The following is a 14,769-nucleotide window of genomic DNA, read 5'->3' as shown; positions in this document are numbered from 1 at the left end:
TGAAATGGCCATAAAAAAGTTTCGCGAAACTTTTCTTAGTCGCTGATCAGACCGCGCCACCACTTTTGCACCTCTTCAGCCAAAGCTGGTTTGTTGCACATTTCTGCCGGCCGTGTAATTAATTTAGTTTATTTTTGCATCACAAGAATTTAAGTGAAATCAATGAATCCAGCTCGGCGGCAGGCGAAATCCGAGTTTTTCACTCAGCCCGGCGAACTATCTCCAAACGCCCCGGAACTTCCGTCCGCCGATGCTGGGAAACTTTTAGTCCCGGCCACGAATCGAAGTTTAAGCCAACACCCACCACCCATCCAGGTGGATGCACCTTGCATTTTAAGTGCCGCCCCATCACCGCCATTCCACCCACTTGTCCTGCAGCCATACGCTTGATTTCCTAACTAAGCACGCAAATGAAGCGTGTGCCCATCAAGGATGCGACTCTATCTCTCTGCGGTTGCACATGGCAGTTATACGAATACGAGTACGGCTGCGATGCGTATATATCCATTCACCTGGCCAGACGGACCGACGCAACAAGGACCAGGAATCGTGGCACGTGGAGACAGCCGCAGCGCAAGGATATGGCAAGGATATAGGAAATGGAGCGGACGCAGTCAGGGAGCAGAGATGGGCAAAAGTGAACGGAGCTCAAACCGTGTTTAATCGTGGAAATTATGCAATTGCCATGCAACGGCCGTGGACTGGGTTTCAACTGGCACAGTGGTTCGAAACTATATGAAATGGAATGAATCTAGAAGACTAAGGATTCTTATCTATTTTCCTAAAGAAACAAACTTTCAACTGATTTTGGGGATATTATGTAACCTTATAATTAACTATTTGAATGTACTTGCGAATCATATTTTCTAAAGCTGGAAGAACGGCCTATGACATCCTTTTCTGGACCAATCTCAGTAGCCTGGACCATGAGATGCACCCCAAACTCACCTGATAATTTGGCAGCGCCAACAGTCGGCAAAGTTCATTAGGAGCGCTGCCCATGGAAGCGGGTAGAAGGTATGTGTATGTGGGCATGGAGAGCGTGTCGAACTAATTAGCAGATCGAACATCTAGTTCTAGCACCTCCCCAGTGCCGACTGTATATATAGGCCAGGCCACTCTCGCCGAAACTCAGTTGATGTGTACGGAAGTCGTGTTTTGTCCAATCGAACGGCCAAAAGGAATCCAGAACGCGGAGAGAGCCAAATGGCGGCCACCAAGTACGACAGTTTCGAGAAAATATGGTCTGGGCCAAAGGACAAGGAGTACTACGGTCCGGACATGACGCTGGGCGAGGTGGCGCTGATCATCCTGCGTCTGTACTCGGACAAGGTGATGCAGGTGTACGATCCCACGGGCGAGGAGCTCACCGGTGGTCAGTTGCTGGAGCAAAGTCGTCGGTTGGCCCACGCCTTTCAACGATTGAAGCTGCAACGCGGCGATGTGGTTGGCATTTCGGCCAAAAACACCACCTATCTCACCGAAGTGGTCATCGCAGCCCTGCTGAATGGCACACCCATCAACCCACTGCATCCGGACTTTGATGCGGGTAGAAGAAGCCATATATATATTTATATAACTAGTTAAATGTTCAACTTCATACGCAGAAACCACGGCCTACATGTTCGAGATCACGAAGCCCAAGGTGATCTTCTGCGACCTGGACAACTTCCAGACCTTGAGCGCGGTCAAAAGCAGTCTCAAGTTCAAGACGGAGATCATCCTGCTCACTGGAACTCTGCCAGGAGTGCGTAACATTCAGGATTTGCTTGCAGATGGCTGCACTGGATACGATGAGAGAACACTGTAGGTATTTCTGAAACCAGATGTTCAAAGTAAGAACTTTCAAGGTAGTCCTGATCTTCCAGCTTTGCCTGCCCCCATTTGTGTGGCGATGATACGGCCTTCATCATCACCTCCTCGGGAGTAACCGGTTTGCCAAAGGGCGTAACCCGTTCGCATCGCAGTTTGCTTAACAGTGCCAAAATGTGAGTAGAATGTGCCAAGAACATTTGAGAAATGTGACCCTAATGGATATTAAACAGCCCTCAGCTCTTCACCTCGGATACAGTGCTGTTCTGCTTCAGTCCGCTCTATTGGATCAGCTGCATCTTCACCCTGCTCGCTTCGCTGGTCAATGGATGTCGCAGGATCATCACCAATCGTCCTTTCAGCGTGGCGTACTTTGCAGACCTCGTGGAACGACACCAGGTTAGCTTCGTGCTCAGTGTGCCCCACCACATGGCTCTGCTGGCCAAGAGCCCCGAGAGACAGGAGCTGGCAGCCAAGATGCAGTGCGTCCAGTCCTTCGTGTGCAGTGGCTCGAAGGTACCGATGGGCATCTGGCGGCAGTTGTACGAGCTACTGGGTGCGAACAGATTCGCCGTGCTCTACGGTCTCACCGAGACCGGAGGAATCTCCAAGAATGTGGGAGGTCCACTGGGCAGCGAGGGCAAGTTGCTGCGAAATGTCCAGGTCCGTGTGGTGGACCCACACGGTCAGTCCTTGGGCCCCAACCAGACGGGCCAGATCCTGGTGAGGCTCAACCTTCGCTGGGGCGGCTACTATCACAATCCGCAGGAGACCCAGGTGACCGTCACGCCCGACGGCAAGTGGCTGCTCACTGGCGATCATGGATACTTTGACGATGAGGGATGCCTGCACTTCCAGTCGCGTGACACCGATGTCTTCAAGTACAATCACTTCCCCATTTATCCCAAGCAGATCGAGGACGTGATTCTCCATCTGCCCGGAGTCCATGAAGTGGCCGTCTTCGGAATTCCCGATGAGGTGTCCACCAATCTCACAGCCTGTGCCGTGGTCCGGAATGAGGATGAACTGGGTGCCAAGCTGACCGAGGCGGATGTCAAGGGAGTTGTGGCACAACATCTGAGCGATGCCTTCCACATCCGCGGAGGAGTCTTCTTTGTGGACAGTCTGCCCAAGACGCAGAACAGCAAGGTGCAGCGCAGGAAGATCTGGTCGCAGTTGAGCGAGCCAACCACGCATCTGTGAGATAAGATTTATGCTAAATATACATGCGTTGTTTATAATCGTGTTTAATAAATGTAAACACAGTGAATCATCAGAAGAACTGTGAAAGAAATAAAAAAGTTTCCATGTCTGCTGGACAGATCGATTTGATTAGCGGGACACAGAGGCGGCTCCGACTTGCCAATGAGTAAATCAGCATCTATTTTAGTTGACACTGGCGACAAGCATCGATGTCTTGCCGTGTCCGACTAATTAACAGCTCCACTTTGTTTTCCGTACTCCCCGAGCCATATAAAACCCAAATGAGACGCAATAAAGCACTTATTCGATCGCCGGACGTTGGAAAGCACAATGAGCTGTGAGGTGCACTACGATGCCGCTTCGCGGACTTGGTTTGGACCGCGTGGCAAGGACTTCTACGGTCCGGAGATGACCCTGGGCGAGGTCATCATGCGCGTGCTGCAGATCAACGCCGATCAGGTGATGCAAACCTGCGATCCCACGGGCCAGGAGCTCACCGGTGCCCAGCTGGCTCAGCAGAGTGCCCGCATCGCACAGGCCTTCAAGAGATTGGGTCTGCGGAGGGGCGATGTCGTTGGCATATCGGCCAATAACTCGACGTATCTAACCAGTGTGATAATTGCGGCTCTGCTCCGCGGCATCCCCATCAATCCACTGCATCCGGAGTTTACTGAAGGTGAGAACCAAAACTCCCATACTTACTTTAGTATGTTTACTATCATGGTGTTCTTAAATTCCTTCTCAGAGACTGTCAAATACATGTACGACATTACCGAGCCAAGGGTTATCTTCTGCGATGTAGAGAACTACCATATAATAAAGACGGTCAATGGAAAACTAAAAAACCCGGCCAAGATCTTTCTGGTCAATGGAAAATTAGAAGGAGTGCTTGACATAAGTGTGCTCCTTAATGAAGATGATTGCATTACAGCAGCGGCGTAAGTTTCTGTGTATTTCGTGATTAACTAAATCAATTGTAATTGTTTTTCCTAATTTTAGGTATGTACCTTGTCCAAAACTACATGGCGATCACACCGCATTCATTGTGTGCTCCTCGGGAACCACGGGAATGCCAAAAGGCGTCACCCGATCCCATCGTAGTTTACTCTGTAATTGCAAGAAGTATGTATGACTTCATATCTTAATGATCCAATTTCTAAGCAATTAGAACGATTAGTATATCTATTTAATTATTAATAATATGATCAATAATTCTATCTCCTTACAGTCCGAACACCTACACCCGGGATAGCGTGCTGCTGTCGTTCAGTCCCCTCTACTGGATTTCGGGAACCATAATTCTTCTGGCCTCGCTCCTCAACGGCTGTCGTCGTATAATCACCAATCGTCCATACAGTGTGGAGTACCTGCTCCAACTGGTGGCGAGACACAAGGTGACCTTCCTGTTCCTGGCCTCCCATCAGATTGCCCTGCTCTCCAAGCATGACAGTGATGTGATGGAACTAAAGGCCCAGCTCCAATCCATACGGGTTCTGATTGGAGCTGGATCCAAAGTGTGCAAGGCGGTGTCTCGCAGGATGTACGAGTTGATTGGTAACCAGAGATTCGTTGTGGGCTACGGGCTGTCCGAGATGGGCGGACTGAGCAAAAACGTGGGTGGACCAGTGGGTTGCGAGGGCAAGGTCATGCGGAATGTGGAGCTGCGGGTGCTGGACAAACTGAAGATGCCACTTGGCATCAATGAAGTGGGCATCATCTACGCTCGATTGCGGTTCAAGTGGGATGGTTACTACCGAAACCCGGAGGCCACTCGAAGAGCCCTCAGCTCCGACGGCATGTGGTTCCGCACGGGAGACATCGGTTACCTTGACAGCGAGGGCTATCTGTACATCCAGACCCGTGACACCGACGTCTTCAAGTTCAACAACTTTCAGATCTATCCCGAGCAGATCGAGGAGTTCATCCTCAGGTTGCCCGGCGTCAGTGAGACCTGTGTCTTCGGCATACCCGACGAGGTGACCACCAATCTCACGGCCTGTGCCGTAGTCCGCACCAAAAGTCCGGAAGGGGAACGCCTTACGGCGGATCACATTCGAAACATTGTGGAGCGACACTTGAGCGGAGCCTACCACATTCGGGGAGGTGTGTATTTCATCGACAGTCTGCCAAAAACACCCAATGATAAACTGCAGAGGCGAAAGGTCCTGGGCCTCGTACAGCAGCTCGAACTTAAAGCTGAATAAAAAATAGTTACCACATCTTTTCAACTTCTTACCTCTAAATGCTTTTAAAAATTGATGCATTTTCTAGATTGATTATTTTTAAAAGCAAAGCACTACACTCTCGACTTCAAACCACTGTGCTTTCTTACAGGCTACTGGCTAACTAATGTCGGCAACTCAATGAATTCTAATCGAGATTCAAATTGTAAATTGTCTAAAGGCTTTCGAGGAAGGGGTCTTGGACTTGGATACTATCCTTATGGAGGGGGAGTGGAGGTCCTGGGACCCATTGGTAATGCCAATGACAAGCAATTTGTTATTTGTGGCACCCCTGCGGCTGCGACTCCAGTTGCCGGGGCGTAAAAACATCGACTCGGTCAGATATTCAACATAAAATGAATTGAAAAATTAAAATTGCAATATGCAAGGCCCAATGGGCAGTGGGCAATGGTCAGTGGGCTATGGAGGGTGATGGACAAAACATACATATTTTATTGGTTTCTGTTTCTGTTTGGGGTTTTTAGGACTTTCTGAATCGAAGCCAGTCTGCACATTTTCGACATTTGACAAATTCCGGAATGAAATGCTCGACAAAACACGATTCAATTTGCCTTTGCCCCTTTCCACACGAGTGGCACAAATAGCGTAATATGACCAGTTAGCGGGGGAGGAGAGGGGAGAGGAGACTAAGCCCTATAGCCACATGGTCCTGTCGGATCGGCTGGGTCCTGGCCTCCTGCTCCGGTCTCATTCCGGATCCGAATCCGAATCTGTGTGGCCGTCTGCATTCTGCAACTAATGCGGATTATCCCGGGGCTTTGCAAACTGCACCCAAGGTGTAAATTTGTGTGCCAGGGATTTGCATGACCAACGAATAACTGAATGAATCAAGGCAGGAATAAGTCGGTGAGTGAATGAATGAGTGGGTAAGTGAATGGACGCGCTAAGGCCAAGTGAGTTGCTTAACAATTTCCGCTTAGAGGATAAGGCAAAAGAAGGTCAGCAGACCAGTCTTCTAAGCCTCTTTCGTTTCCTAATTTCGAAGGATTCGGCTCTGCGGGAATTCCTCAAGCCACACCTAACTGGAAAATAAACGATTTACATAAATTAAGTGCAGTTGTGTATCCCATTTCCCAATTTAAAAAGTTCGAAAAAGATTAGCCTGGCTAAGTCTATCGAGAAGTGATGTTGAATTCGAAATGTTTTCCTTTGTTTTGTCCAACTCATGCGAAAGTATGCCGACAAATTTTAACGATTTAAAAACTAGCAAATATTTCATTGACAATTGTTAGGCAACTGCAACCGCAGTTGCGAGTGCATTTAAGCATCAGGTAAACATAGCAAAAATGTGCATTGTAATGTGTTGCGCATTTTATTTGCCTTGTGCATTTGGCAAACATTGCCATGAAACAAAAAGCTGGAATTTATGCTTTAAATTTTCATCAAGGAAACGCGCAGCATATGGAAATACGCAAACAGGAGCTGCCGCACAACAAACAACAATAACTGTACACAAAGTGCAACAACAATACACACCAGCACACCGAACCCACTCAACCCGACCGAACTGGGAATTTAGATAAGTTCCTGCCCCAGCCCTCTCCACGCTGACTGGTAATCAAACAAACATTTTCGGTGCTGCCCAGGGTGGATCTACGAAAAAAAGGGAGAGCGCTCACGGGATATCCCGCATATGTCCTGCGACACGGAACATGTCCTGCGCCTCGATCGCCGAGCTCTCGCACATCTGCCGTGCGTTGATTTCGCCTCCTCGGAGGGTTGAAATGTTTGCCCAGCTCATAGTGGTGGCAACTATTGGTGGCAGACAGCAGTTGTCCGTTACTTTCGATGCCACTCACTGAGCACCTGGACTATGGGAGTTGGGAAATCTACTGGCAACAGCCCTCATTTCGCTGCAAATGAAATTAGGAAATTGTTTCTTATCATGTCGATGGGATGGTGGGATAACGATAAATTACTGAGCAATTACAACTGATCAACTCAAAAGAACTTCACTGTGTATATGAATATGCTCTGTTTTAAAGCTTATTTAAAAGTGGTTTTATATACTATTATTCCTCACACACCACCTAAGTTGCCTCTGACACGTGCCACATCGCCTGTAAAAACCACAGTTGGTGCTCGGGATATGGGTGGCTGCATTGCAAATGCTCTGCGGTGTGGTAATATTTAACTAAGTTAGCACTGCTCAGGGGTCCTGACTCAGGGGCCACATTCAAATCAACTTTGGGTCCATGCAATTTTTATGCCCCGCCCCCATGAGCCATCGCCCACCGCCCACATGCCTGCGTTGGGCCTACACGTGCATCTGACTTGTGGTCACCGGTCAGGATTCCCCAAAGTCCGAGTCGCCCCAAGTGTGGGTGTTGGGTCATCCTGCTGCTGGACAGCGACATCTCGCCCGTGTTTGTCGCTTAATAAAATGTGTGTTTTTGTTGCCTTGCGGTTGCCTATGCGCCTGCCACGCCCACCACACTGCGCATACATTAAGCGCGCCCTTTGTGGGTAGCACTTTTATGCGATTTCCCGGTGTCGACCTGCTGCGGCGGCTGCTTTTATCTGCTCAATGCGCTCGAGCGTGCCCCGGCTGCCAATGAGGCATAAATTCTTGATTTCACGCAGTTTTGATTGATGGCAAAGGATGTGTGAAAAATACCCCACACACGTTAAGAAATAAGGTGGAAATGGTGAGTTTTGTAATATAATATAAATAACAAAGTGTATATTACATATGCTTAATATTCTGGTGCTTTAATAAAGTTATAAATATGCACTATAGTATAATAATATATAATATAATATTTTGATTTAATTTTGTTAAATAGTTCTCTGTGCATGTAGGGGAAGCCCGTGAAAGATGCTGGCTCGGAAGTTGAGGGCTTTGGCGAGGCTCCTGAAAATCCCCGAAAACGGCAAAAACACATAATATTACAATCGGATTCGATGTGAAAGCTGCGGGCCCCAAAAGATAAACGCAACAAAACTTATCCTCACACAATAGAATCGAAAATTCACGTATATTTTGTGTGTTCGTGTGACAAAAGTAGACTTGATAAGATTTGAATGGAAAAGGTGCATCCCAAAGTATTTAATACGCGTTCACATCCTGGATTAGATAAGCCAAAGAAAACATTTGCAAAATTTTAGAAATGTAAATGCCGAACCTTAAATGCTCTGCAATAAAAAAAATTTGCTGAGAGTCAGTATAGTATTTATATATTTATTATTAGCATAACTCAGAATCCTAACTCCATAGAAATAAAGTTGATGTTCCTGAATTTCCGTACTAATGATTTCTTCGGCCGGCGGACGTGAGGATCTGCAGCTGTTGTGCTGGCATTTATTTCCTTGGGACAGGAAGCCCACAACCGGAAAACTTTCTTAGCCGGAATGGTAGCACAAGGAGAGCAACAAGAGTATCGGTGGTATATGGTAGTTGGGAAAAAGGACGCGTGTCCTAACGCCTGCCAGCCGTCTGTCTGGCCACGCTTCGCTTCGCCTACGCAGAATATGGCAGGCGGAGGGGTGGGATCCTTCGCGGGAATAGGTGCCAGGATAAGGGTTGGACGCGCTAGGTCCTTGCGGGTGGGGTGGCGAGGAGGTCTTGGCACACGCCGCTGGCGTCTCAGTTGAGCGCTTCTTGGTCAGGGCCCACTGAATAATAGTTCACTTTTCATCGCAGATAGGGAAATATATAAATAAGCATTCACGAATGGCAGATCCATCCCCGCCACTGCAGCCCCTTTTCCCATTTGCCACTCCGGCCAGCAGTTTGTTCTCTCCTCTTGTATGGATTATAATTTCTGAAGACACGCAATCGCACGCCCACAAAACGCCCACGTTTGGACCTCAACTTTACACGATAAAAAATAATCATATATATTCATACAAGCTTGGCATATATTTTATATACATCACTTTGTGGGCTTTTGAGATACTTATAGAATTAAATAATATTTACACTTAGCTAAACTGACTTCTTGAAGCGCCTTGAACTTGAACTCCTCGAACTTAATTTGCTGTGTACCAGGAAAATTCATCATTAAATTACGTCTGAGCAGAGAAATTGTATGAGGCAGAAGCCGTCGCAGCAGAAAAAGTTGGCGAAATCATTTATCCTGCCGCCGGACCAAGGCTGTTGAAAGGAGCGAAATTTTCATGGAAAACTCCTTATTGCTAGCTGCCATGTTTGTCTTGCAATGCGAGGGAAAAACAAACGCCCACCCGCCTGCCACGCCCACCCATTCCGGGTACGCAGCTTAGTTCATTTGCTCGCAGAAAAATAAGCTTGCCTTTGCTGTATTTAAGCAAATATTTGATATGCTCCAGAACGCTGCGATGCAGCACGGCAAACGCTGAAAGCTTAAAGCATAAATCAATATTTGTCACAGCAAATGGGGAGCACATCGCTCATGATCGCATAGCGGACTTGAAAATATATTAAAAAAAAAAGAAAAATGCGGAAATGGAGGGGTTTTTGGGCCTGCCCGATAAGATAGGCCAGGTGGAGTTCGAGCTCGAGTTGGGCAAACAATCGGGGTCGTCTGATAAGGCATTATGGCTCTTCAAGCTGAGCCATTTACAAATGAACTCCTCGAACAAACATTTAAGGTATGCGGAGCCATTGGGTCTTGTATGGAAATTAAGCCCTATTCTCTCCATTCACTTTTATTTGCTTGCAACAAACATATTTTTTCAACGCGGCAAAAAGGAATTGCATTTTTATTGCAGTCTGCATAAAAGAGAACGTGGGAAACCAGTTTTTTCCCTATTTAATCTATAATAACTTTCTGATTGCGATGATTCGCGGTAAAAAGCGAAATAAAAAGGACATAAAACGTGTGCACAACTTTAATTCATTTTCACCCAATCAAAATTACATTTTCATTACGCGTAACAGCATTGGATTCGAGTTCGATTATTTTTTTTGAGATCGCAACTATCGCGTGTTAAACTACTGCCAGAAAAAAAAGTGTTATGCAAATAACTTTCTGAACATGTAATAGGTTTGTTTAACTTCAAAAAAATAATGGCCAATCGACCAATAAAATGTTTACCAACAAAAATTCAATTTCTCGCCTTCTCATTTAAGCAGGAAAAGAAATAAGTTGGTTTTTTAACTCTGTCGTGTCAATTCCATGCAAGTTTTGAAAAAGTTCAAAGACTTTATAGGCAATTGTGAATATTGACAATGCGTTCAAATTGTTTAAGTACTACCCAAAGAAAAACTAAAGAAAAAAGTGTTATATATCAAAAAACTTTCGTATAAAAACTCACAGCAAGCAATTGAGGCACATTTACAGCTATCGAAAAAGATTATTTGTGATGATTACGGACATTTTTTTTTGATCTGAAACACACTTTTTTTGAACTACCGATGTAAGGCAGTTTGGAAGGGTTAACTAGGGCTGCACTTAAGTTGGCTTGGCAGCCGAGCATCTAAATTACATGGCCCACTGGCTGGCTAGCTGGCCAGATCCTGGCTTATATCCGCTTCTGGCCATCTGGCTGCACTGGCTCAGTGGTGCAGCTACATTCAATTAATTTTACACGATGTAGCGAAAATCCAGCCCAGAAACATGAAAGAATATCCAGGGGGGCGGTTGGAACGGAGAGCTAACGATAATTTTCCAACAGAAAGGACGAGAGCGGCAGGATGTCAGCGGGGCAGGGGAAGGCGGGAAGTTTAAAGCAAAAACTACGTTGTAATAACATTTTAACGATATTAGCACGAAAAATGTGGCCCGGCATACAAAAGCGGAAAGTGGAAAGCTTAACGATGCTAAACGAGTGCAGTCTGTGCGTGTGCGAGTGCGACAGAGAGGGCCAGATGGAGCGAGAGAGAGAGGCGAAAGGATGCGACACTCACACTCTCACACTTTCTTTGCCACACACACACACATGTAAAGCGAAGGCTGTTAGCTTCGCTTTTGCGGCTGCCAAAGAAATCTACAGCGCAAATTGTTCAAATATTTTGGCTTTGCCACGCACACAAGCACATCCAGTACCGCCCCCTCAAGCCCCCCCAATGCCGCCACTTTTCTTTTCGCTGCTGGACAGAACAACGGATGGTAGGGGGGATGGGGCCGGGGGGTAAACATTGTTCAAATGCAGCGAGTTGTTACATAATCCTCGCTGCCTCCGAAAACATATGTTATTGCACAGAACGCGCTCGCTCTGACCCCCTCCCCCAAAAACCCCCTCCACAAGACATCCTCCAAAGCCCGCCAATCCCGCGTCCCCCCCTTTTATACCAGCCGCATAATGGCAAAGTGAAAAGAGTTTTGCTTTCGGCGGCCTTCTTAAAGCGCCAACTCGCGAGCTGCCATGGTATTACATGCCGCAGCATAAATCCATTTATACACTTAAAAAAAAAAACATTTAAAATCGGTACCACTTTTAAATTTTACCTAAATAAATGCTTAACCGATAGATCATATGTAGTTCCCATGAATAACCACGTGGGAATTATATCTATAGCATTTGTTGAACAGTAGAATTTTTTGCTTCATTTCACACTTAAAAACTGGACAGACTTTGTTAAGTGTTCGCTGTCGCCCAGTGCCGCTAGCCCCCCACACCCCCCGTTTTATCCTTTCACCGTCGTGCACCCACAACATCTCTATCTCTTTCGCCACATGGCCATCTCACTTACTCATTCGGGATGCGTGCGCCCGAGTTTATGCAATGTTTTTTCGCTTGTTTCGCGGCACTGTCAACAGTTTTATTCCGTCCACCCGCCACTTGCCGCCCATCGCCTATATCCTTCCACTTTTCGCGGTCTTCCATTCTTTTGGCTTGTTAATATAAGGCAGGCGCCATCGCCGCATTGTTGTTCTTGCAGATAGGCCAGCTCCGCTCTGTTGGTCCACACTTATAAATTGTGTGATTTACCCCCAGCGCCAGTTTAAACAACAATGTGCGTCAAGTGAAGCATGTGCATGAGAGCGAGTCCTTCGTCCTGAGAGTGCGTCTGTTTATGTGTGTGTGTGTGTGTGAGGCGTTAAAACAAAAGTCAACAAAGCCGCTCCTCCACTGTGTCTGTATGTGTGCGTGTAAGCTACTAAAATAGTAAATTATGAGAGTGCACACAAAGGCAGCCGCAGCAGCTGCAGCAAGAACAACAACGTGCGGCCGGGCCAGGATGCATCCACCGCTCAAGACAAACATGAGCGCGTTGCATACTTATGTGGGCGCCAAGTGCCTTTGAACTTTGCCCTCAGCATTGGCTATGACTTAATAAGCAGCCAGCCCACTCGCGAGCAAGGACATCCATGGTAATCCCACAGTTTGCTAAGGCGGATAAACACGCTGCGGTCAAGTCAGAGAGAAAGGTGGCATGTGCGACAAAAAGGTCAGATTTTCTCAGAGAAAATACTAGTATAAACTTTGAGGATAAACAATAGGCGTATTAAGCTGTTTAACAAGTACTTAAGCAGCCCTAGGAAAGTAAAACAAAATCAGTTTAAATATCTTAAGTTCTTTTAAAGAAAATCTACTCAATAAAGCACTACAAGCGCGATGCAGCTTCACTCGTTCAACGCCAAGTTGAAGTAAAGTACCTAAAGTCATGTATACCAACGCCTTTATGTTCACAGACCCTCCATTCAAAGTTGAATCAGACGAATTAGCTAATGCTTGTTTGCTGCGAAGTCTTTGAAAAGCCTTTGACCACGCGCTCAATAGAACCGCAGCAACAGCAGCAGCAGCAGCAGCAACAACAACTGCAGCACCAGCAGCAGCAACAGCAAGTGCAACAATGTCAATGCACTGCGCTGCTGATAAGAGTTGCAGCTGCAAGTTTAGAGTTTCTGCTGGTTCCGCCGCCACGAACATCCAACTCAAGGTAAACAAGCGGGCTGCCAGCGACTTGTTGCTATCTTCTATCTTTCTCTGCCAGTCGCGATTTCGATTTCGCTACGTCGGTCGGTCGTTAAATTATTTTCTTTACTGCTGCCGCGTGCTCTTCACTTCCACTGCTGCTGATGCGCCTTCTGATGACACAGACGCGGCGATAAGGAAGGCAGCTCCGCAAAAAAAGAAAAGCTGAGCCAGCGCCAAGTGCAACTTGAGGCGCCTGCGGAGGCGTCGGGTTTCCGCCGCTTCGATCCGCCGAGCTATCGAATATTTACCCATACTCCTTATACCGACGATTTCCGCAAACTTGGCACTTCGAAAGGTGAATTTCAGACTGTCAGATACAGAAGTTAATCACTTCGCGATCTGCGGCGTCTCTCTCTCGCGCGCTGACACACAGAAACTTCGCCGGTGACTCACGACATCCGAGAGTGTTGGTTATTGTTTTCTTTTCACAGATAGCTCTTTGAACTCATGCTGCAAATATGCCGCAGAAAGCGAGCTAAGCTGACTCTCTGCGGATTAGAATATGCGGTTAAATGAACTCTTAATTTAGTCTACAACTACTCATTCTTCCCAAGAGCGTTTTATTCAGAAAAACCCTTTATCACTAAAACTTGTATCATGAGAGCTTTGAATTTTGGTATGTAGCACTTTTTCGATCTGTTGCATAACTTCTGAAAGTTTGCTGATTATCACGAAGGGCACAGCTGAGTTACAACGGCACTATCGACATACTTGGAGCCATAGGGCTGCATCCACGTTATCTACTAGTTTTATGAGCCTTTGGACTAGCCGATTTGAGTATGCCTTAGATAACAGCGATAGTTAAATGCCACTCAAGTTGGCTTGCCCCATTAATCATCAACAGCGCACACGAATTGAAACCTATAGAAACCCCATTTGTCAAAATAAATCCAGAGTTCTTTCGACACTGGCCCACTGAACAGTATCGCAATACAATCCACCCATTGTGCCAGTTCGATAACATTCGACTGTGGGCAAACGAAGTTATGCATAGGTAAGGTTATGAACTCCAGAAGCGATGCGCCATTAGTTCGGTCTATAAATAGCCAGCAAATGCATGTGCCCATAAATTTCAGCAGTGCAGCATATCGAATAATGCTCGACTTAATTACACATGGGGGTAGCAATAGCAATGCAGGGGTGCAGACAGCTGGCAGACGACGCGACTCGCAGTGGCACAAATGCACTTAAGTTTTCTTCGCTCATCGCTCTGCTTTTTTTCGGGGAGGAAGTCGTGGCATAAGGCACACATCACTGCCACCGAAAGAGGGATGTATACCCGTAGTACCTATGTGCTATATGGGATTGAGCTATGGAACAGGCAGAACAAAACTTGATGTAACTCATAACTCAAGAAACTGTGGCAAATATCCTTTTTGAAGTGTCGAGAAATACAGTTTAGCTCAGTCTTTAAACGAATGTTATGTTGCTTTCTTAATGTATATTACTATATATTGCGTGAACTTCTTAAGGCAGGCAGAACTCAGGTAAATCTCGGCATCTGCAACCCTTAGCGAGTGCTCACTGTACGGCAATTGCATTGTAGCTCGCGCCAAAGTCTGGCAGCTGCCGTCTAGATTTCGGGCCTCAGTCTCAGCATCCAAATCTCAACCGGAATCCTTCGCAGACGCAGGACTCATTCGCTCAGTCAATGCTCATTGGGCTC

General features: G+C 46.7%; 2 protein-coding genes across 2 annotated transcripts; both read left to right on the top strand.

Annotated features, from left to right (window-relative positions):
* The first annotated feature begins 1,115 nt into the window (after positions 1-1,115).
* Positions 1,116-3,126, top strand: LOC6735445 (4-coumarate--CoA ligase 3). The gene is made up of 4 exons (XM_002082349.4): positions 1,116-1,549; positions 1,608-1,806; positions 1,869-1,988; positions 2,046-3,126. The coding sequence occupies exons 1-4, from the start codon at positions 1,207-1,209 to the stop codon at positions 3,013-3,015; spliced, it is 1,632 nt and encodes a 543-aa protein (XP_002082385.2). The 5' UTR covers positions 1,116-1,206; the 3' UTR covers positions 3,016-3,126.
* A 173-nt stretch (positions 3,127-3,299) lies between these two features.
* On the top strand, positions 3,300-5,243 carry LOC6735444 (luciferin 4-monooxygenase). The gene is made up of 4 exons (XM_002082348.4): positions 3,300-3,691; positions 3,761-3,953; positions 4,015-4,137; positions 4,244-5,243. The coding sequence occupies exons 1-4, from the start codon at positions 3,346-3,348 to the stop codon at positions 5,217-5,219; spliced, it is 1,638 nt and encodes a 545-aa protein (XP_002082384.2). The 5' UTR covers positions 3,300-3,345; the 3' UTR covers positions 5,220-5,243.
* Positions 5,244-14,769: the final 9,526 nt, after the last annotated feature.

The sequence above is a fragment of the Drosophila simulans genome, chromosome 2R, assembly GCF_016746395.2.
Source record: "Drosophila simulans strain w501 chromosome 2R, Prin_Dsim_3.1, whole genome shotgun sequence".
In the NCBI taxonomy this organism is placed as follows: Eukaryota; Metazoa; Arthropoda; class Insecta; order Diptera; family Drosophilidae; genus Drosophila; species Drosophila simulans.
The sequence above is the reverse complement of the archived record's forward strand: the minus strand, read 5'-3'. Positions and strand labels throughout refer to the sequence as shown.

Bases quoted from the DNA above. Each gene is read 5' to 3' on its own strand.
- LOC6735445 (XM_002082349.4), top strand. From the start codon at position 1,207: ATGGCGGCCACCAAGTACGACAGTTTCGAGAAAATATGGTCTGGGCCA. The intron at 1,807-1,868 runs GTAGGTATTTCT...CTGATCTTCCAG, and splicing joins GGATACGATGAGAGAACACT to CTTTGCCTGCCCCCATTTGT. The intron at 1,989-2,045 runs GTGAGTAGAATG...GATATTAAACAG, and splicing joins TTGCTTAACAGTGCCAAAAT to CCCTCAGCTCTTCACCTCGG.
- LOC6735444 (XM_002082348.4), top strand. From the start codon at position 3,346: ATGAGCTGTGAGGTGCACTACGATGCCGCTTCGCGGACTTGGTTTGGA. The intron at 3,692-3,760 runs GTGAGAACCAAA...ATTCCTTCTCAG, and splicing joins GCATCCGGAGTTTACTGAAG to AGACTGTCAAATACATGTAC. The intron at 3,954-4,014 runs GTAAGTTTCTGT...TCCTAATTTTAG, and splicing joins GATTGCATTACAGCAGCGGC to GTATGTACCTTGTCCAAAAC.